This window comes from Chiloscyllium punctatum, chromosome 15 (genome assembly GCF_047496795.1).
Source record: "Chiloscyllium punctatum isolate Juve2018m chromosome 15, sChiPun1.3, whole genome shotgun sequence".
Taxonomy (NCBI): domain Eukaryota; kingdom Metazoa; phylum Chordata; class Chondrichthyes; order Orectolobiformes; family Hemiscylliidae; genus Chiloscyllium; species Chiloscyllium punctatum.
In genome coordinates, this window is record NC_092753.1 from 13,188,758 (window position 1) to 13,212,907 (window position 24,150).

Genomic DNA, 24,150 nt, shown 5'->3' on the forward strand with positions numbered 1-24,150 from the left:
ACCCCCCCCTACACTGAGCCCCCTCCCCTTGCACTGACCCCCCTCCCCCCGCGCACTGACCCCCGCTCCCCCCGCGCACTGACCCCGGCTCCCCAACCCTGACCCCCCTCCCCTACACTGACCCCCCCCTTCCTCCCACACTGACCCCCACCTCTCTCACTGATTCCCTCCCCCTCCTCTCATGCTGACCCGCCCTCCCCCCACACTGAGATCCCCCCACCCACTAACCCAGTACTGATTGTCTTTGTTTCACATCTCCAGCAATGTTCTGTAATTTGCTTTTATTTAATTCTCGGGGTTGTTCTGTCACTTCGGACAGCAGCTGACATCCCACTTTCCCCACCGAATGTCTTTCATGGAATGGGGGGGTGGGAGTTGGGAGTTGGGGGGGTGGGAGTTGGGAGTTGGGGGGGTGGGAGTTGGGAGTTGGGGGGGTGGGTGTGTGTGTGTGTGTGAGGGGTTAAAGCGACTGCAAAGACTCCTTGAGCTGGAGACAGGGTGGACTCTCAACCCTGAGTGCAGAGGTGGTCTGTACAGCACTCCCCCAGCGTGAAAATGGGATGGGAACTGGACTTGAATTTGAACCCACGACCTTCAGGCTCCAAGGTTAAGATTACTTCCATTAAGCCACAGGAAATACTTGTGCAGAAAGAATAATGATCTTTGGGCTGAAAATGTGTTGCTGGAAAAGCGCAGCAGGTCAGGCAGCGTCCAAGGAGCAGGAGATGCTGCCTGACCTGCTGCGCTTTTCCAGCTCTGATCTCCAGCATCTGCAGTCCTCATTTTCTCCTAAATGATCTTTGGGAACTGGGATTAGAATTGTAGCTCCAGTGAAATGTACAGATGAGCCTCCGTGTAATCCTGCACACATGAACAAACAGATATTTTTGGTGAGACTGTTGGGAGTTTTATTGCAGCATATTAAATACACACAAATATTTCTCACTTGTCAGCTCCACAAACAAAAATGATCAACTCTCTGCTCATGTCATAAATAAGATTTGATGAACATAGTCATAATGATTCAAGATCCTTCTGTTTCATAGGGAAAATATCGCTTCAATCATAGGTCCAATTGTTCCATTCGACAACTTGCTAGAAGACACATGCTCTGTCTTGAGAAAGCAGCAGAAGGATATCCTCTCTCTCAGGTGACTGGCTGAAAAATACACAAGTTAATTTTCCTTTGAGTCTGGCAGAGATGGGGACGGTAGGTTCTCTGATGGGAGGATGTGACAGCAGAAGGAATGCCTGCCAACTGGATTTGGGTTGAAGGATGGTGAGGAATCCGAGTGGCTGAGCTAAGAGAGTGGTTCGAGGACTAGCCATCCAGCCGAATGATGTACTTTTAAAATTCTTTCCTGCTTGGTCGGACCCCAAATCCAAGGAAGGTGCCATCGCAAGCTCCACGGACTGCTTTTTTTGGGACTGCAACACTTTGGGACAATGGGCCTTCCATGAGAGATGCCTACACTTCCCATTCTCCGACATCTGCACTCTTAAGAGGGTGCAAACATCAGAAGCATTCCTTTCCCTTCGCCTCTACAGTCTGAGTAATTTTGCCTCTTTAAGACTATAGGAGCTGGAGGAGCCTGCTTCACCACTCAATAAGATCATGGCTGATCCAATATTCCTCATGTTCACTGCTGTTTCCCCTACATTGACCGAGAATCTTAACTATACAGAGGGCCCCCCACAGCTCTCCGTGGCAAGGAGTTCCAAAGACTCGAAACCCTCTCAGAGAGGAAATCCCTCCTTGCCTCAGACTTAAATCTGGGTGGGATTGGTTTTGGAGGGTCACTGCAGACCCATTGGGCTGAATGGCATCTTTTCACACTGTCGGGCTTCTCAAAAAGGACAGAACAAATAGAAGCAGAAAGTCATTTTGCCCTTGGAACCCACTCTACCGTTCACTAAGATCATACCTGATCTTATAGTTCAACATCGCTTTCCTGTCGTCTTCCTAAAAACAATGTTTCTAATTTTCGTGTGCATATCCCTCTGCATATCTCCCAATTATTTCAATGTGCCATTACATATTTTTAATATGAAAGCATCTATCCATCTCTATCTTGAACAACTCTTTCTATAAAACTATATGTACAGCATAGTGAGAAGGGGGAAATTGAATGTAACAGTTGGGGGAAGTGACGGCCAAGCAGTACTGCTATGTCCTGGAATCTGACTTCAAATCCCAACATGGTAGATGGCAAAACTTAAGTTTTTTAATAAATCTGGAGTGAAACATCTAACGATCGAGAAACCATCAGTTGACTAAAATCCCATCTGGTTCACCTTTTGGAAAGGAAGTCTGCTGTCCTTACCTGGTCTGGCCAATTTCAATGTGGTTGACTCTTAGGTTCAACTGAGGTAAGTTCAGAGGGCAGCTAACTGCAAAAACATCTCAAAAAGAGGAATTAAATTGAACAGACCAGCAGATATTGACCTTGGCACTGGAAACGACAATGCCAAACACAGCCCTGTTGACAGTGCAAAGTCTTTACTAACATCTGAGGGCTGGTACCAAAAGCAGTCTCACAAAACTGATCATGGCAGTAGAACGAGGGTCATAATGCCAAAGACAGAAACGTGAACCATATTGAATGTAATGAAATATAAAAATGGGATTGGTTGTGCTGATAGGGGTACAGCATGCACCGAACATTGGAAAAGTGGTCAAAGAATCATAGAATCCCTACAACGTGGAAGCAAGGCACTCAGCCCATTGAGCCCACACTGACCTTCGAGACAGGAGCCCACTCAGACACACCCTCCTACCCTATCCTTGTAACCTTGCATTTCCCATGGCCAATCCACCTGACCTGCACATCTTGGGACTGTGGGAGGAAACCGGAGCACACAGAGGAGACTCCATGTAGACAGTTGCCCGTGGGTGGAATCAAACCCCGAGTTCGTGGCACTGTGAGGCTGCGAACTACTGAAGCATTATGATCAAAACCTGTCCTCATAAAGTAAACACCTTCAGCCCAGAATTAGCCTTGGACACCCTTGTCTGGGGTTCACAAAGCAGTTTATTCTTCCTTAAATAAGGACACTAAACCTGTCCAAAAGGCTCACTAAATCTTAAATTCCATTGCCTTTGCAATGAACGTTCCATCTATCCTCCCAAACACCAACAATCTAACTTTGTAAGCTGTCTATCAGGATAGCCAGACCCCTCTGTAACACTGAGTTTGGTGCCTCTCTCCATTTGAATAGAATTCTGCTTTTCCATTCTTCACACCAATGTGAGACCTTCAGATGGTACCAAAATCTCGGGTTGGACCACACTTGGAGGGCTGTCAACAGTCCTGCTCATCACATTATGAAAAGCGTGGAATAATACCGAACATTTATTCGACTGACTTCAAAACAGAGGTTAATACCTACTCAAATGTTGAAGACGCTGTGCTCCTTCCTCGAGAACAGAGGAGACTGAGGGAGCAGGATGATTTTTCTAGGTTAGAAAATTGCCCTAAGAAATGAATCATCAAATGGGTGCCACCTATTTTGAGTTGAAACAGGCACAGTTTGTCGACATGTTCATTCTGTCTGTGAAGAACAGGGTTCTGTGCACTAACATATCTTGCTTCTGGTACATGCAAGTGTGTCAGACTGCATCCTACAGTTGGTTGTCTTCCAAGACTCTGATTGCATTCACAAACCGCCACGGTAATATGATTTGAAACGCTAATCATCTGGATTGTTCAGCCAGGTCTCTCGGCTGGTTGTAAATCGACCACTGTTTTAAGGATGGGGGGGTCTGTCAGGTTGAACTGAAATGCCCTGAACACTAAGGTTTAACATGATGAGGAACATGACGAGGAGTGATCTGGGGGTGACTGCTTCCCAGCAATGAATCAGCCACAGTGGTGTTTTCACAGCCTGCTGCTGCCTGGCACGTCTCCAACATTTTCTCTGCATGTGAAGGCTGATGGGGTTCATTCCAGGCAGGAGAGAAATGAAAACACTTCTCCCACTCTTTTAAGGTTGCCAGGATCAATAATTATGCTGTCTGACAAGCACAGTTCTGTCTGAACTCCCCAAGCACACAAGTGCCCCTGGACAAATATAAAAAAGGAGGCCTGTAAGCCAAACCATACATACCGCTGACTGACGGAGTTCAGGAGGAAGTGTTCTCACCCGACTGCTGGGCATCTCCAGCCTTTCAAAAGCACAAAAGCTCCAGTTATTTTCAGGGTGACAAAATTCAGCACAAATATTACGATGTTCAATCCTCATCATTCCTCAGCGGTCAACGGGACCTTCTAATTGCTGCGACCTTTCGGATCAGGCCGCCAGCAGCTCACACGACTACCCTCAGCGTTTTCACACGGAGCTAGAGCACCACAAACCCTGGGTCAGGCCTGGAGTGGTCCTGGGCAAGACTCAGAGCTGGCCAGGGTTAGGATCGGGGTCACACTCAGAGCTGGCCAGGGTCACCTCTGCCCAGATCTGCTCTGTTCAGCCTGAGAGTCTCTCTCTCGGTTTACCAGAGTCAGCGATTCTCCCATATTTAATCGCAGTCATACACAGTTAGAAATGTCACAGCTAGAATACCTGATTGTTACTGAGTGTTGGGACAGGTCCTTGTTCCCTCTGTGTATTCTTTTTCCACAGGGACTCAATGGTTAAGTATGCTTGCATTGAAAATTCATAAACAGTTGTGGTGGCCAGCTGAATAAAACAAAGCAGATAATCAACGATACTCTGCACATACAAAGGGGCCTGCAAATCACCACAAACACACTCATTGTCAGCACAGCTCATCTCTCCAACATGCATTCTTACAGCACTGACCGAGCTGGAACACATCAGATATTTCTGCCCCCAATCTAACTGACTGCATAAACACAGTAACCATCACAGCTTTGTATTAAGAGCCCAGAAATCACAGTGACAGTACAGGACAGGCCAGTCAGCCCAACAACACTCAGCTCTTCTCCACCAGTCTCCTCTCACTCTTCCCCTGCACCCTCTGGTACCTTATCCAGTCCACTCCCACGCTCCCCCTCAAGTCCTGTATCTTTTAATATCCCATCCTGAGTCACTTCCACTCTCTGCCTTAATCCCCATGCTTTTTATTATCCCACCTGCTCTATGGGTATCCAGGTTCATATTTATTCCTCAACAGAGATGACGGAAACATTGGCTGGGTAATAATGGTCGGAGTCCTGGTTAGGGACTTTAACACAAAATCTGAACCGACATTTGGTTGTGTTATTCAAGAAATTCGCACTGATAAAGGTGTCAAACTCAGATGAGATATTATACAGGGGCCCTGCGCACCCTCTCAGATGTTAGATTCAAAAGTATCACTGGGTTTTGAAGATGAACTGCCCTGTGTCCTGACCAATACGTATCCCTCAATCACCACCTAAATACGAGCAATCCCATCAAACACTGCTGTTCACAAGAGCTTGCTCTGCATCAATTGGCCGCTGTGTTTCCCTACATTCCAATAGTAAGTGCTCTGTAGGGACAACAACATCAACTGCAAAACACTTTAGGAGCTTCTGAGGTTGTGAAAATTCAGATGACAACTGAGATTTATAGAGCATAGGAAAGGCCCTTCAACCCATTGAGTCTACGCCAACATAACTACCACTAAAAGTGATCCCAATTTCCTGCACTTGTCCTGTACGCTTGAATGTTACGTTATTTGAAGGACTCATCCAAATTAAGGTTGTAAGGTTGCCAGCCTCTATTACCTTCCCAGGCAAGAGTGAAAACATTTTTCCCAAGTCCTTTCTGAATCCCCTGCCCTTACTCGAAAATTATGCCCTGTCATGATTGACCCCTCAACCAGGGGGAACAGCTGCTCTCTATCCACCCTGTCCATACCCCCCATAATCTTATACACCTCAATCATGTCCCTCTGCAGTCTTCTCTGTTCAAAAGAAAACAGTACAGGCCTGTCTTGTCTCTCCTTATAGCTCAATATCTCAAGTCCAGGCAACATCCTGATGAACCTCCTCTGTACCCCTTCTAGTGCGATCACATCCTTCCTGTAGTGAGGTGACCAGAACTGTACACAGTACTCCAACTCTGGCCTGAGCAATGCTCTGCACAACTCCAACATTACCTCCTCCCTCTCATACTCTTTGCCAAGACTGATGAAAGCAAGTGTTCCATATGCCTTCTTAACTACCCTATTCATGTCTATTTCGGGGATCTGTGAATAATTATCCCAAGATCCCTCTGTTTCTTGGAAATACTCAGTGTCCTGTCATTCATTAAATACTCCCTCATCTCATCTTTTTCTTCCAAAGTGCATCATCTCACACATATCAGGGTTAAATACCATCTACCAGAAGTGAAGGAAGAGCGCAAAGCCGGTCGGGAAGGTAAGTGATTGCTGTTAGAGTGGGTTTGTTCTAAACCCCAGGTCCTACAAAGTAGGGTCTCCCTCCCTCCCACCCCCCTCCTCTAACTTAAATTAAGAGTCCACAGACTTGCCCCAAAAAGAAGACCCAAGGAATTCCTGTGGATCGAAGAGTGAGGCTTCAGCTCAGGAGTCTTTGACAAGGAGGTTGAGTGAAGTGATTACGCCACAGTTGAAGAAGGTGAAGACATGACTGCCCAGCTGGTTCAGTGCGCTACGTGCTTGATGTGGGAGGTCAACGACTCTGGTGTGTCTGGCTCGTATATGTGTGGAAAGTGTGTGCACATTCAACTACTGACAGAGCGTATTGCAGCACTGATGAAAGAACTCGAGGACCTTAGGCTCATCCGAGAGAACGAGATCTTTCTGGACAGGACCTTCAGTGAGGTTATTACACTAATCGTACCAGAAGAGAGCAGACGATGAGGAAGGCAGAGAGGAGACACGTGCAAGAGACCCCGGGAGAAGTACCTGTCAGGAACAAGTTGTATCTTTTGGAAACAGTAGAGACTGATGACACTGCCAGTCCGCGAGGCAGCCATGTTTGTCAATCAAAAGTTGGCGCAGAGGCAGAGCGGAAGAGTCGGACATCGCACAGAGCCGTGGTAATAGGGGAATCCATGGTGAGAGGAACTGACCGGGGTTTTTGTGGCAGCAGACGGGACTTAAGGATGGTGTTTTGCCTTCCTGGTGCCAGGGTGAAAGACATCACAGACAGAGTGCAGGAAATCCTCAAGGACGAGGGTGAAGAGCTAGAGGTGGTGGTACATGTCGGTACAAATGATGTCGGGAAGAAGAGGAGGAACATACTACAGCGGGACTTTGGAGAACTAGGAAGAAGGCTGAAAAGCAGGATGTCCACGGTGGTTATCTCCGGTTTGCTTCCAGTTCCTCGGGCAGGTGAGGCCAGCAACAGGGAGATAATGGACTTGAACGTGTGGCTGGGGAACTGGTGCAGGAAGCAAGGATTTAAGTTCTTGGATCACTGGGGTATATTTTGTGGTAAGCATAAATTCTACAAGAGAGATGGTTTGCACCTTAATAGGTTGGGGACCAGCATTCTGGCAGGCAGGTTTTCTGCTGCAACACCGCTACGTTTAAACTAAGTAGCAGGGGGGGGACAAACTGGATGTTTAAAAAGGAAATTGAAGGGAAAGTTAGAACAAGAGAAGTCAAGAAAGACAACTGTATCAATGAGGCAGAAAACTTGGAAAGGGATCATGCTGTAAGGTTGAGTGAAATAGGGGTTGATGGGAAGGGTGAGGGCAGTAACAAATTAAAAATACTATATATGAATGCACGAAGCATTAGAAACAAGATGGATGAGCTTGAGGCTCTTTTGGAAATTGGCAGATACGATATTGTGGGGATAACTGAGACGTGGCTTCAAGTGGACAGGGCCTGGGAAATGAATATTCAAGGCTACACGTGCTATCGTAAGGACAGACTGACGGGCAGAGGGGGTGGGGTGGCCATGTTGGTAAGGGAGTCCCTTGCGCGGGGTGACCTAGAGTCAGGGGATGTAGAGTCAGTGTGGATAGAGCTGCGAAATACTAAAGGTAAAAAAATCCTCTTGGGAGTTATCTACAGGCCCCCAAACAGTCGTCTGGATGTCGGATGTAAGTTGAATCAGGAGCTGAAATTGGCCTGTCGCAAAGATGTTACTACAGTTGTTATGGGGGATTTTAACATGCAGGTAGACTGGGAGAATCAGGATGGTATCGGGCCTCAAGAAAGAGACTTTGTGGTGATTATTTCCAGAGTTCGATAGAATTGGGGTCGGTTCCTGCGGATTGGAGGATGATTAATGTTATACCACTTTTTAGAAAGGTGGGAGAGAGAAAGCAGGAAATTATAGACCAGTTAGTCTGACCTCAGTGGTGGGAAAGATGTAGGAGTCTATTAAAAAGGGTGAAATTACGACACATCTGGATAGTAGTAACAGGATAGGACAGAGTCAGCATGGATTTATGAAGGGGAAATCATGCTTGACTAATCTTCTGGAATTTTTTGAGGATGTAACTCTGAAGATGGACGAGGGAGATCCAGTAGATGTAGTGTACCTGGACTTTCAGAAAGCTTTTGAGAAAGTCCCACACAGGAGGTTAGTGAGTAAAATTAGGGCGCACGGGATTGGGGGCAAAGTACTAGATTGGATAGAGAATTGGTTGGCTGACAGGAAACAAAGAGTAGTGATAAACGGCTCCATTTCGGAATGGCAGGCAGTGACCAGTGGGGTACCGCAGGGATCCGTGCTGGGACCGCAGCTTTTTACAATATATATTAATGATATAGAAGATGGTATTAGCAATAACATTAGCAAATTTGTTGATTATACTAAGCTGGGTGGCAGGGTGAAATGTGATGAGGATGTTAGGAGATTACAGGGTGACCTGGACAGGTTAGGTGAGTGGTCAGATGCATGGCAGATGCAGTTTAATGTGGATAAATGTATGGTTATCCACTTTGGTGGCAATAACAGGAAGGCAGATTACTACCTAAATGGAATCAATTTAGGTAAAGGGGTAGTACAAAGAGATCTGGGTGTTCTTGTACACCAGTCAATGAAGATAAGCATGCAGGTACAGCAGGTAGTGAAGAAGGCTAATAGCGTGCTGGGCCTTCATAACAAGAGGGATTGAGTATAGAAGCAAAGAGGTGCTTCTGCAGCTGTACAGGGCCCTGGTGAGACCACACCTGGAATATTGTGCGCAGTTTTGGTTTCCAAATTTGAGGAAAGACATTTTGGCTATTGAGGGAGTGCAGTGTAGGTTCACGAGGTCAATTCCTGGAATGGCGGGATTACCTTACGCTGAAAGACTGGAGCGACTGGGCTTGTATACCCTTGAGTTTAGAAGACTGAGAGGGGATCTGATTGTGACATATAAGATTATTAAAGGATTGGACATTCTGGAGGCAGGAAACATGTTTCCGCTGATGGGTGAGTCCCGAACCAAAGGCCGCAGTTTAAAAATAAGGAGTAGACCATTTAGGACAGAGATGAGGAGAAACTTCTCCACCCAGAGAGTGGTGTCTGTGTGGAATGCTCTGCCCCAGAGGGCAGTGGAGGCCCAGTCTCTGGATTCATTTAAGAAAGAGTTGGATAGAGCTCTCAAAGATAGTGGAATCAAGGGTTATGGAGATAAGGCAGGAACAGGATACTGATTAAGGATGATCAACAATGATCATATTGAATTGTGGTGCAGGCTCGAAGGGCAGAATGGCCTACTCCTACACCTATTGTCTATTGTCTACCACTGATCTGACCAACCCGTCTGTATCTATAACAGTTTCTAATAAACCATCCAGGAGACTTTAAGGCAGACATAAAATCTACTTTGAAAATACTAATATCTTTTAATCACATAAAAAGACATTAGAAAAATCTTTGTGGAGTATTTAAAAGATCAGCGTGTTGCCATTTGAAACAACAAAAATTAATGCACTTACCTTTGCTGCTTTAACTGTTTCTTCAGGATAATACAGAGAGCCACAAGCTGCAACAAACCCACATGAATAAAGCACTTTTCTTACCCGGGAACCTATCAAAGTGCAACAAATGAGATCAAAGAAATCGGAAGTCAGCAGAGAACAGCAGACAGAAATCCGACATAGATTTTCTTGCACATCCACCCACCTCAGCTACTGTATCTATTGCTCTCAATGTGGTCTCCTCGACATCGGGGAGACAGAACGCCAACTCACGGAGTGTTTCAGGGAACATCTCTGCGATACATGCATCCAACAACCCCACTGTCCTGTGGCCAACCACTTCAACACTCCCTCCCATTCCACCAAGGACATGCAAGTAATAAGCCTCGTTCACTGCCAAATCCAAGCCACCCAATGACTGGAGGAAGAACCCTCATCTTCCACCTTGGGACCCTTCAACCACATGGCATCAACGCTGACCTCACAAGTTTCCAAATCTCCCCTCCCCCTATCTCATCCTGGATCCAACCCTGCACATGGCACCGCCCTCTTGACCTGTCCCACCTATCCCATCTTCCTTCCCATCTATCTGCTCCACCTTCCCCATCGACCTATCACAATTACCCCTCACCTGCATTCACCTATCACCTTTCCAACTACCTTCTGCAACCCCCCTCCCCCCCACCCCAGCCCCAGTCCCACTCTCCTATTTATCGCTCAGCTCCCTTTCTTCCTCTCATTCCTGATAACGGTCTTATGCCCAAAACGCTGACTCTCCTGCTCCTTGGATGCTGTCTGACCGGCTGTGCTTTTCCAGTGCTACACTTTTCAACTCCGATTCTGGAGCATCACTTTCTCCCAGCATGGAAATGGATTCTTTGGTCCAACCAGTCCATACTGATCATGTTCCCAAATTAAACTGAGCCCACCTGCCTGCACTTGACCCGTATCCCTCCAAAGATTTCTTATTCATGTACTTATCCAAATCTCTTTTAAAACACTGTAATTGGTCAAAGAAATCCAGAAGTAAATTTACAAGTCAGCCTGAATCTCAGGAGCACATCAATCTCATCCACCATTTTAGTCAACCACCATCACCTCTTAAAGTGATCAGAACAACAAGGAGGGAAATAATCATTAAGTTCTTTGAAGAAGGTACAAGTTTTTGGACAAAGGGGATACGTTGGACTTGAATCCTCAGAAGGGCTTTCACTAAGGGCCACATTAAAGGTGACTACACAAGATCAGAGGGTACATGGTGTAACACATTAAGTTGGATCAAGGATTGATTAGCTAACAGAAAGCAAGCCGTCGGATTAATTGGGTCGTTTTTAGGTTGGCAAGAATAGTGAGTGGAGTATCACAGAGATCAGTGCTGGAGATCGAATAATTTACAATCCAACTCAATTTCCCCATGCAACAAGGTCTGGTCAATATCCAGGCCTGGACCAAGAAGTGGCAACGATTAGTTCCTGGTCACAATGACTGAGATGAGCTTCTGATTCCAGACTTATTCCTTAAATTTAAAATTCCAACACTCATGCCACGGTGGGATTTGAACCATATCCAGGGACCATTCGCTGATGCCTCTGGGTTCCTAGTCCAGTGACATTACCACAGTGTCACCATCTCCTCATTGGCTGCACCCACAAAAGGACATATGAAGTAAAGGTTTCCTTCAGCTCCTACCCCTCCCAGCGAGAAGGAGGCCAGCTACTCCAGCCACTGCGATGACTCCAGCACGTGGGTAGAATCCAGCTGGTGGGCTCTTCAGAAAGGCATAGCCATCTACCAAAGGCAAAGCAAGATGTCAGCACCATCCCAGTCCACCGGGTCTTTGAATTAATCTCAACACCCTCAATTCCCCCAGCTTTTAAACTACAAATGATACATTCATTGCCTTGGAATAGTATCTTGGATGCTCCCACACCCCCAGCAGTGAGTTCCATTTGACTGGAGATGGGACACACTGATCTAAGCCAGGTAACTGAATGCTTGCTCATCTCACACCAAGATACGTTCCAGAACTGAGCTTCGAATGGTCGGGTTAGTTTTCTTTTGCCTTTTTATTCACTCATGGGGCATGTGCACCATTGACTGGACCAATATTTATTGCCTGTCAACCTAGTCGCCTTTGAGCTCCCAGCCAAGCTAACACCACCCATGACCCTTCAATGAATAAAAATAAGAAATCTCAGCACCCCACCCCCTCCCCCCTCGCCCCTCGCCAACAAGGGGCGAGGTACTGGGTAATGAACCCAGCCAGGGATTAGATTTGGAGGTAGGTGAGCACTTTGGCAATAGTTGCCACAATTCAGTTATGCTTACCTGAGCAATGGAAAGAGATTGGTATATAATGCAGGGCAAGAGTTATAGCTGGGGGAAAAGCAATTACGATGCAATTAGGCAAGATTTAGGTTGCAGAGGATGGGGAAGGAAACTGCGGGGGATGGGCACAATTCAAATGTGGAGCTTATTCAAGGAACAGCTACTCCGTATCCTCGATAAGTATGTAGCTGTCAGGCAGGGAGGAAGTGGTCGAGCGAGGGAGCCGTGGTTTACTAAAGATGCTGAATCTCTTGTCAAGAGGAAGACAGCGGCTTATGTTAGGATGAGACATGAAGCTCAGTTAGGGGGATTGAGAGGTACAAGTTAACCAGGAAAGACCTAAAGAGAGAGCTAAGAAGAGTCAGGAGGGGACATGAGAAGTCGTTGGTGGGTAGGATCAAGGAAAACCCTAAAAAATGACTAGAGAAAGATTAGGGCCAATCAAGGATAGTAGTGAGAAGTTGTGTGTGGAGTCTGAGGAGATAGGGGAAGCACTAAATAAATATTTTTCGTCAATATTCACACTGGAAAAAGACAATGTCGTCAAAGAAAATATTAAGATACAGGTGACTAGATGAGATGGGATTGAGGTTCACAAGGAGGAGGTGTTAGCAATTCTGGAAAGTATGAAAATACTTAAGTCCCCTGGGCCAGATGGGATTTATCCTAGGATTCTTTGGGAAGCCAGGGAGGAGATTTCAGAGCCTTTGGCGTTGTCTGCAGGAATAGTACCAGAAAACTGCAGGATAGCAAATGTTCCCTTGTTCAAGAAGGGGAGTAGAGACAGCCCTGGTAATTACAGACCAGTGAGTCTTACTTCAGTTGTGCATAAAGCATTGGAAAGAACTATAAGAGATAGGATTTATAATTATCTCAAGAGGAATAAGTTGATTAGGGACAGTCAACACGGTTTTACGAAGGGTAGATCATGCCACACAAATAAGTTCTTTAATATGGTGACCAAACAGGTGGATGAGGGTAAAGCTGTTGATGTGGTGTATTTGGATTTCAGTAAGGTGTTTGATAAGGTTCCCCATGGTAGGCTATTGTACAAAACACAGAGGCATGGGATCGAGGGTGATTTAGCGATTTGGATCAGAAATTGGCTCACTGAAAGAAGACAGAGGGTGGTGTTTGATGGGAAATGTTCATCTTGGAGCTCAATTACTCATGGTGTAATGCAAGGATCTGTTTTGGGGCTACTGCTGTTTGTCATTTTTATAAATGACCCAGATGCGGGCGTAGAAGAATAGGTTAGTAAATTTGCGGATGACGCTAAGGTCAGTGGAGTTGTGGGTAGTGCTGAAGGATATTGCAGGTTGCAGAGGCACATAGATAAGCTGCAGAGCTGGGCTGAGAGATGGCAAATGGAGTTTAATGTGGAAAAGTGTGAGTTGATTCACTTTGGAAGGACTAATAGGAATACCCAATACTGGACTAATGGTAAGATTCTTGTTAGTGTAGATGAGCAGAGAGATCTCGGTGTCCAGGTACATAGATCCCTGAAAGTTGCCACCCAGGTTGACAGGGTTGTTAAGAAGGCTTACAGTGTATTAGCTTCTAATGGTAGAGGGATTGAGTTTCGGAGCCACGAGGTCATGCTGCAGCTGTACAAAACTCTGGTGTGGCCACGGAGTATTGAGTACAGTTCTGGTCGTCGCATTATAGGGAGGATGTGGAAGTTTTGATTAGGTTAGATTACCTACAGTGTGGAAACAGCCCTTCGGCCCAACAAGTCCACACCTACCCTCCAAATAGCAACCCACCCAGACCCATTTCCCTCTTGCACCTAATGCACCTAACACTATGGGCAATTTAGCATGGCCAATTCACCTGACCTGCACATCTTTGGACTGTGGGAGGAAACCAGAGCACCCAGAGGAAATACATGCAAACACGGGGAGAACATGCAAACTCCACACAGACAACCACCAGAGGGTGGATTTGAACCCGGGTCCCTGCCACTGTGAGGCAGCAGTGCTAACCACTGAGCCACCGTGCTCAGTGGTTAGCACTTTATCCTTGCAAAAAAACAGCAGTACTTGTTACCTGTCTCTATTTGCCGTTTGGACTGAGTGGGCCATTTCAGGAGGCAATTAAGCATCAACCACATTGCTGAGGTTTCGGAGTCACATGGAGGCCAGACCAGGTAAGGCTGGCAGATTTCCCTCCCGAAAGGACATTAGTGAACCAGATGGGTTTTACAATAATCGATGATTCCCACAACAACTATCATCACTGAAAGTGAGCTTTATATGCCAGATTTTATGAGCTGAATTCAAATTTCACCAGTTACTGCAGTGAAATGTGAACCCGCATTCCCAGAACATTTGTCTGGGCATCTCGATGACTTCAATCCCACCTTTTCCCATGTGGTATAAAGTGCAGAGAAGGGTGACAGCACACTGAGGAATGATTACCTTTTCCAAACTGAAGCGTGTTTTCCATTTTAGGCTTCACTGTTGCATAGGCATCCTAGAAGGAAGAAATCAGACATGATTCAAGAAAGAAAGATCTGCACACAAAGGAGAAATTCAAGTGCCCACTTATTTTCTTTAACTTCATCCTGACCCAGCACTTAGGGATCAAAGTCTGGGATAGCAATCATTTTTGCACCTAATTTGTACTACATAAGACAGCAATCTCAGGGAGTGAGGTGCTGGAAGAGCACAGCAGGTCAGGCAGCATCCGAGAAGCAGGAAAGTCGACGCTTCGGGCAAAAGCCCTTCATCAGGAATGTGGCCTCGGCTCACAGCCTCATTCCTGATGAAGAGCTTTTGCCTGAAACATCGACTCTCCTGCTCCTCGGATGCTGCCTGACCTGCTGCGCTTCTCCAGCATCTGCAGTCCTCACTTTCACCTAGCAATCTCAGGGAACCAAGCGTTCTGAGGGGTTGCTACACTGGACATTTCTAAAACCTTGATAGTATTCAACATTGTAGTTTACCCTCTAGACAATGCTTTCAAAGGGTCACTCAGAATAGGTGAAGGGTTACTGAATCACCAGTTTAGTCAGTCAGCCAGATGGAGAAGGTTGCTGCATTTGGGTTGTTTGTCAGTCAGATATAGAGGAGTCGGGATGAGAGGTTCCATCTCAAATAAAAATCTCAGGATGTTTCAGATTCAGCAATATTAAGGCCACTGATCGTCAAGAGGTGATGGTTCAGATTTTGTCTTGTTATCATCATTGCCTGATACATATGATACTCATCACTGATATCATATAATATCACAAAGTCACTACAGTGTGGAAACAGGCCATTTGGCCCAACAAGTCCACACTGACCCTCTGAACAGCATCCCATCCAGACCCTATTACCCATTTCCCCTTACTAATGCACCTAACCTACATATCCCTGAACACTACGGGCAATTTAACATGGTCAATTCACCTGACCTGTACATCTTTGGACTGTGGGAGGAAACCCACGCAGACACGGGGAGAATGTGCAAACTCCACACAGACAGTTGCCTAAGGCTGGAATTGAACCCAGGTCCTTGGTGCTGTGTGACAGCAGTGCTAACCACTGAGCCACCATACCATTACTTGCCATCTCTGAACCCTGGACATTGTCCAGATCTTGTTGTGTTTGAGCATGAACTGCTTCACTGTTTGGGGAGTCGCAACTGGTGCCCAACATTGTGCGAATATCCCCACTTCTGACTTTCTGATGATCAGGAACTAAGTCACCCTGGCAGAAACCAAACTGAGCATCACTGAGCAGGTTACTGCTGAACAAGTACCCCTTGAAAGCACTTTCAACGACCCTGCCATCAGTTTACTGATGGTCGAGAATAGACTGATAGGGTAGTAATTGGGCGGGTTGGGTTTGTCCTGCTTCTTGTACACAGGATGTACCTGGGCAACTTTCCATATTGTTAGGTCAATTCCAATGTTGTAACTGGACACAGACATGTGTAACTGTACTGGAACAGCTTGGTTAAGGAGAGGCAGGTTCTGGAGCAGAAGTCTTCAGTGCTATTGCCAGAATGCTGTCAGGGCCCATAGTCTTTGCAGTATCCAGCCCTTTCTTGATATCACGTGGAGTGAATCGAATTGGCTGAAGGTGGGGGCAGAATTGGGATGTTTGGTTTTGGAAGTACGAAGAGGGAAGTCAGACAACAGTGGTGGCTGAATGGACAGTCTCACCCTTGGCAAAAAGGGATTCACTAATCCCTCACAAGCTGCTCTTTTTTTGGGATGAGGGCATCGTTGCCTCGGCTCTTGAACCAGCAATGTTTTCGCCTTCCATCCACTGAAATGGATCATGATCCTCAGGAAGGCAACTTTGACAGTGAGTGTGATCAGCTCGAACTGCAAAGCAGAAAGCTGAAGACTCATTAACACAGGGTAGGATAAGTATCAGAATGCCTTTTATGGAGTTTGGCCAGGGTCAAACCGAAAGAGAAGCAAAACACAGTTTTGCAAAGCTCCTGTACTCTGGTCTCTGCAGGATTACAGTTACAATACTTGGATTCAGAAAGTCCTGACCTTGGAAACCTCTTCCTGTTAGGGAACAGATAAATCCCCCACTCAGTGGGAGTTGAATGTGGAACACGGCAGCAGCCCAGAGATTAACCACTTCTCTCCCGATCCAAAAAGATCCACAAGAGGGAAGAAATAACCAGTGAGCCTTGACACGCGTGATTTTGGCAGAAACAGAGCCACAATTATTATTCTCATTCCTTCAGGCAACAAGGTGGACAGGAACTACAGTGATGAACAGTGCAGCTTCAAAGCATTTCCAGCCCCTCCTCCAGAGGGCAGAGTGAGAGAGTTCAGTGGTACCTGGAGCCCTGCGGTGTGTGCAGTAGCTAACTTGCGGAGTTCGGAGATTCTCTCTTCCAGCGGGCTTGGTTTCGCCTCCACAAATTGATAGTTTGTGTCCGGGGTCGTGTAAAGCGACAACTGCAAATCAATAATGGGAGAAAGGTTACTGGTAGCCATTACCTCAATCAAGGGTCAATAAACAGACGTGGACAGCAGTGATCAGATTGGTACTTGACCACATGTGCTGGCACCCTGAAGTGCAGTGGCCGTGTCCCTACCTCTGGGCCAGAAGTCCAGGTTCAAATCCCACCTGCCCCAGAAACATCATAACATGTGTGAACAAGTTGATTAAAAAATAATATTTTTGTGAAGAGAGACTTATGGGCACAGGGAGTGAATCAAGCTCGGAGGTATGTACTGGGAATGATTCACCCTGCAAATACATCTATACCAAGGAAAGGTTGGTTTGGTTTCTTCCTTCACTGACTGGCTATCAGGAGTAAAACAACTGTTCGGTTGATCTCTGTTAAGATAACCAACACGGAACATATATTTGCAGAGTCCACTGTTGGTAGCCTGTATCAATCCAAAACTAATCCCACTTAGCCACTCTCTCTCTCCCCGTGGCCCTGCATCAGTTTAAAGTGATATTGTCTGGGGTCTCAGTTGGTCTGTTAATGTTCTCCTACAAATGTAATTCTCACTGATAGGTTTGCAAGGTTGATACTTAAAATGGCATTTTAATTCAACGTTTGGATTGATCTATGGATGTCCAGCACAGGCGATGGTTTTCTAAGCATTTCTTGTGATTCTGGTTGCTCCCATGTTAACCTTCCCGAAAATCTATTCTTTTCTACTCTTGTATGCTTCCCTAGTTTTGGGGAGGCTGGGTGGCAGCGAGGGGCACAGCTTTGTACTGAAAGCCTGCAGAGCAGCAGGTCCCAGGCCAGGGGATATCAAAGTTGGAGGGAAAGGGAAAAGCACAGCCTGATGATAGGACTCAAAAGGGTGAGAAAGTTGATGGAGTCTGATCTGGGCAGTCAGTAAGACACTGGGCTGACCTTTGGTAGCAGCTGACTACACAGAACTGAGCCTTGGTCTCGGTGCCAGAGGAGGCCAGACAGAGCCAGGCAGTGTGATGGTATCGGAGGCAGAAGGACAGATTGAGGTCGGAGTTGGGGGTGGGGAGGCACAGAAGGCCCATGTTTGAGGTTGGACATAGCAGGGGCAAAGGGGGAGGCATCAAGTCTAACAAGGAGGGGAAAGGATTGGCTCAAATCTGGGATTAGGGAAGGGTTTGGGACCACCCAGCTTCCAATGTAATAAAAGGCGCTCTCTCAGAGCACCCTCCTAAATAAATTGGGACTAATCAGTTTAGGAAACTGGTTGGCATGAACAGGTTTGGCCAAAGGGCTTGCTGTATGACTCTGTAAGGTGTTTACCTTGATAAGAATTCCCTTCCTTAACCTCGGCAGTTGAAAGAATGTCTCTTTATGAATGTTATTCTGATTGGTTTGGAACAACAACAAGAATATGGAATACTATCGGACTGTTAATGCAGGAAAGCATCCCAAAGACTTTTATATCGAACTGTCATCAGAAATTGAAGAGATACAAAGTCAGGTGATAAAAAGCTTTGTCAAAGAGGAACTTTTGGTTGGGAACCCTTAAGGGACAAAGAGGGGTCAAAGCACACTCAGAGTGAAACAATTGCAGAGTTGAGGATCTAACCAGCTGAAAAGATAGTCACCAATGGTGGGAATATAAAATTAGGAATGTTTGACTTAAAAGGAAGATAAATAGGTCATGAGATACCTATGATAGCTTCAATCTAGGATTTGAATAGTCAGTATTAAAGGGATGGACATTCTCACAATGGATATTCAAGAGGAGACAAAGTAATTCCCAGAGACACAGTGAGGGGTTATTCAAATTCAAATCTTTCCCCTGTGAAGCATTTGTTTAGAAAAATTAAACATCAGGTTTTCTGACCAAAGTCAATGCAGAAAGAATTCACTTTGCAAAAATACAAGAGAGGTACCTGGTCAACGCGAAGCCCTTTCTCTTGACTGTCATCCTGTGCAAACACTGGTGCCGACAGCCCAGCCAGATAGGCTTGAGACACTGCCCAACCAAAACCCTGCAATGGGAAATAAAGGGATTGTTTTTCTGTCAGAGGGATTTTTGTGCAATCTCTCATTAAGGCATCATAACACTGGATGGTCGAACAGCCATGCTGAATGACTATCGTTGAAATAATTACAACTTCTATGAAAGTACTGGATGCAATCAAGAACCATGAAGATAATCTAGCCTCAAGCAAAGCAGATTATTTTCTCACCACAACGTATCTGTGCACCAATGTCTCGCTCTCTCACCATAGTATACCTATACAATGTTGTATTGCTTTCTCACTATGGTATATTTATACAAAGTTGTACCATACCCCCACTATAGTATACCTATACAATGTTATATTGCAATCTCACTATAGTATATCTAGACAACATTTTATCGTGCTCTCACTCTAGTATATGTTGTACCACTCTCCCACTATAATGTGACAGAGAAAATGAAGACTGCAGATGCTGGAGTATCAGAGTTGAAGAGTGTGGTGCTGGAAAAGCACAGCAGGTCATGGAAGCATCCTAGGAGCAGGAGGGTTGACGTTTCGGGCATAAACCCTTCATCAGGAATGGCTGATGTCCGAAACGTTGCCTCTCCTGCTCCTCAGATGCTGCCTGACCTGCTGTGCTTTTCCAACACCATTCTTTTCGACTCTCACTATAATGTATCTATGCAATGTTGTATCTTTATATTGAAGTCTCCCTTTCTCACTATGTTATCTTTACACTGATAAATGTGCACACTAATTAACACTTACACTAATGTTTACACTATTAATATTAACACTAAACAACATTCACAGTGACATTTACACTGATTAAGATTAACACTAATTCACATTTACACTGAAACGTTCACACTAATTAACTCATTCACACTGACATTTACACTAATTAACATTTACACTGATAAACACTCACATTAAGAATTGCACTGACAAACATCAACATTTACACTCACTCATATTTACACTAACATTTACACTGATAAATGTTAACAATTACACTGACTTTAACACTAACATTTACATTCACATTTACACTAACACTAACACACACTATGATACACTGACACTGACACTAACACTAATACAAATACACTGACACTAATACACTAACACACTGACACTGACACTAATACACTAACACTGACACTAATACACTAAGCTGAAAATGTGTTGCTGGAAAAGCGCAGCAAGTCAGGCAGCATCCAAGGAACAGGAGAATCGACGTTTCGGGCATGAGCCCGAACTAATACGCTGACACTAACACACTGACACTAATACACTAACACTAATACACTAACATTGACACAAATACACTAACACACGAACATTGACACATTAATACACTGACACTGACACTAATACACTAACACTAATACTGACACACTAACACTAATACACTAACACATTAACACTAATACACTGACACTAACACACTGACACTAATACACTAACATTGACACATATACACTGACATTGACACATTGACACTAATACACTAACATTGACACATTAATACACTGACACTGATACAGTAACACTAATACTGACACACTAACACTAATACACTAACACATTAACACACTGACACTAATACACTGACACTAATACACTAACACACTGACACTAACACACTGACACATTAAAACTAATACACTGACACTAACACTAATACTAATACACTAACACTGACACACTAACACTAATACACTGACACTAACATTCACATACTAACACTAATACAATAACACTGACACTAACACATTAACACACTAACATGCTAACACTAATACACTAACACGAACACACTGACACTAATACACTAACATTGACACATTAATACACTAACAGTAACACTAATACTGACACACTAACACTAATACACTGACACTAATACACTAACACTAATACTGACACACTAACACTAACACATTAACACACTGACACTAACACTAATACACTAACATTGACACTGACTCCAACACACACTGTGATATACTGACACACTGTGATATACTGACACATTGTGATATACTGACACATTGTGATATACTAACACTGTGATATACTGACACACTGTGATATACTAACAGTGATATACTGACACACTGTGATATACTGACACACTGTGATATACTAACACTGTGATATACTGACACACTGTGATATACTGACACTGTGATATACTGACACACTGTGATATACTGACACACTGTGATATACTGACACGGTGATATACAGACACACTGTGATATACTGACACACTGTGATATACTGACACTGTGATATACTGACACACGGTGATATACTGACACACTGCGATATACTGACACACGGCGATATACTGACACACGGCGATATACTGACACACGGTGATATACTGACACTGTGATATACTGACACACTGTGATATACAGACACTGTGATATACTGACACACTGTGATATACTGACACACGGCGATATACTGACACTGTGATATACTGACACACGGCGATATACTGACACACGGCGATATACTGACACTGTGATATACTGACACTGTGATATACAGACACACTGTGATATACTGACACACGGTGATATACTGACACTGTGATATACTGACACACGGTGATATACTGACACTGTGATATACTGACACACGGCGATATACTGACACTGTGATATACTGACACACTGTGATATACTGACACACTGTGATATACTGACACACGGTGATATACTGACACGGTGATATACTGACACACGGTGATATACTGACACACGGTGATATACTGACACACTGTGATTTCCTGACACAATGTGATATACTGACACACGGCGATATACTGACACTGTGATATACTGACACACGGCGATATACTGACACACGGCGATATACTGACCCACGGCGATATACTGACACTGTGATATACTGACACACTGTGATATACTGACACTGTGATATACTGACACACGGTGATATACTGACATTGTGATATACTGACACACGGTGATATACTGACACACGGCGATATACTGACACACGGCGATATACTGACACACGGTGATATACTGACACAGTGATATACTGACACACTGTGATATACTGACACTGTGATATACTGACACACGGTGATATACTGACACACGGTGATATACTGACACGGTGATATACTGACACACGGCGATATACTGACACACGGCGATATACTGACACTGTGATATACTGACACACGGTGATATACTGACACACTGTGATTTCCTGACACAATGTGATATACTGACACACGGCGATATACTGACACTGTGATATACTGACACACGGCGATATACTGACACACGGCGATATACTGACATTGTGATATACTGACACACGGTGATATACTGACACACGGTGATATACTGACACTGTGATATACTGACACACGGCGATATACTGACACATGGCGATATACTGACACTGTGATATACTGACACACTGTGATATACTGACACTGTGATATACTGACACACGGCGATATACTGACACACTGTGATATACTGACACACGGCGATATACTGACACTGTGATATACTGACACACGGCGATATACTGACACATGGCGATATACTGACACATGGCGATATACTGACACTGTGATATACTGACACACTGTGATATACTGACACTGTGATATACTGACACACGGCGATATACTGACACACGGCGATATACTGACACACGGTGATATACTGACACACGGTGATATACTGACATTGTGATATACTGACACACTGTGATATACTGACACACTGTGATATACTGACACTGTGATATACTGACACACGGTGATATACTGACACACGGTGATATACTGACACAGTGATATACTGACACACAGTGATATACTGACACGGTGATATACTGACACACTGTGATATACTGACACACGGCGATATACTGACACTGTGATATACTGACACACGGTGATATACTGACACACTGTGATATACTGACACTGTGATATACAGACACACTGTGATATACTGACACACGGTGATATACTGACACTGTGATATACTGACACACGGCGATATACTGACACTGTGATATACTGACACACTGTGATATACTGACACACTGTGATATACTGACACACGGTGATATACTGACACGGTGATATACTGACACACGGTGATATACTGACACACTGTGATTTCCTGACACAATGTGATATACAGACACTGTGATATACTGACACACTGTGATATACTAACACTGTGATATACTGACACACTGTGATATACTGACACTGTGATATACTGACACACTGTGATATACTGACACACTGTGATATACTGACACACGGTGATATACTGACACACGGTGATATACTGACACACTGTGATATACAGACACACGGTGATATACAGACACTGTGATATACTGACACACTGTGATATACTGACACACTGTGATATACTGACACACTGTGATATACTGACACTGTGATATACTGACACACGGTGATATACAGACACACGGTGATATACAGACACTGTGATATACTGACACACTGTGATATACTGACACACGGTGATATACTGACACACGGTGATATACTGACACTGTGATATACTGACACACGGTGATATACTGACACACGGTGATATACAGACACTGTGATATACTGACACACGGTGATATACTGACACGGTGATATACTGACACACTGTGATATACTGACACTGTGATATACTGACACACGGTGATATACTGACACACGGTGATATACTGACACGGTGATATACTGACACACGGTGATATACTGACACTGTGATATACTGACACTGTGATATACTGACACACGGTGATATACTGACACACGGTGATATACTGACACTGTGATATACTGACACACGGTGATATACTGACACACGGTGATATACTGACACGGTGATATACTGACACACGGTGATATACTGACACATGGTGATATACTGACACGGTGATATACTGACACACGGTGATATACTGACACACGGTGATATACTGACACTGACACTAACACTAACACTAACACACTAACACTAACACATTATCACACTGACACTAACACTAACACACTATCACACTAAC

General features: G+C 44.7%; 1 protein-coding gene across 2 annotated transcripts in view; it reads right to left on the minus strand.

Annotated features, from left to right (window-relative positions):
• Window positions 1–884: 884 nt before the first annotated feature.
• Window positions 885–24,150, minus strand: part of apooa (apolipoprotein O, a) — a 43,097-nt gene continuing 19,831 nt past the window's right edge. For both annotated transcript variants that reach the window (XM_072584657.1, XM_072584658.1), the window contains 8 exons: window positions 18,958–19,056; window positions 16,935–17,054; window positions 14,566–14,620; window positions 11,507–11,605; window positions 9,836–9,927; window positions 4,561–4,677; window positions 4,108–4,165; window positions 885–1,159 (listed from right to left, as the gene is read on the minus strand). In XM_072584657.1, the coding sequence (XP_072440758.1) occupies window positions 4,124–4,165; window positions 4,561–4,677; window positions 9,836–9,927; window positions 11,507–11,605; window positions 14,566–14,620; window positions 16,935–17,054; window positions 18,958–19,056 (624 nt within the window). In that variant the 3' untranslated portion in view covers window positions 885–1,159; window positions 4,108–4,123. The remainder of the gene's footprint in view (window positions 1,160–4,107; window positions 4,166–4,560; window positions 4,678–9,835; window positions 9,928–11,506; window positions 11,606–14,565; window positions 14,621–16,934; window positions 17,055–18,957; window positions 19,057–24,150) is intronic.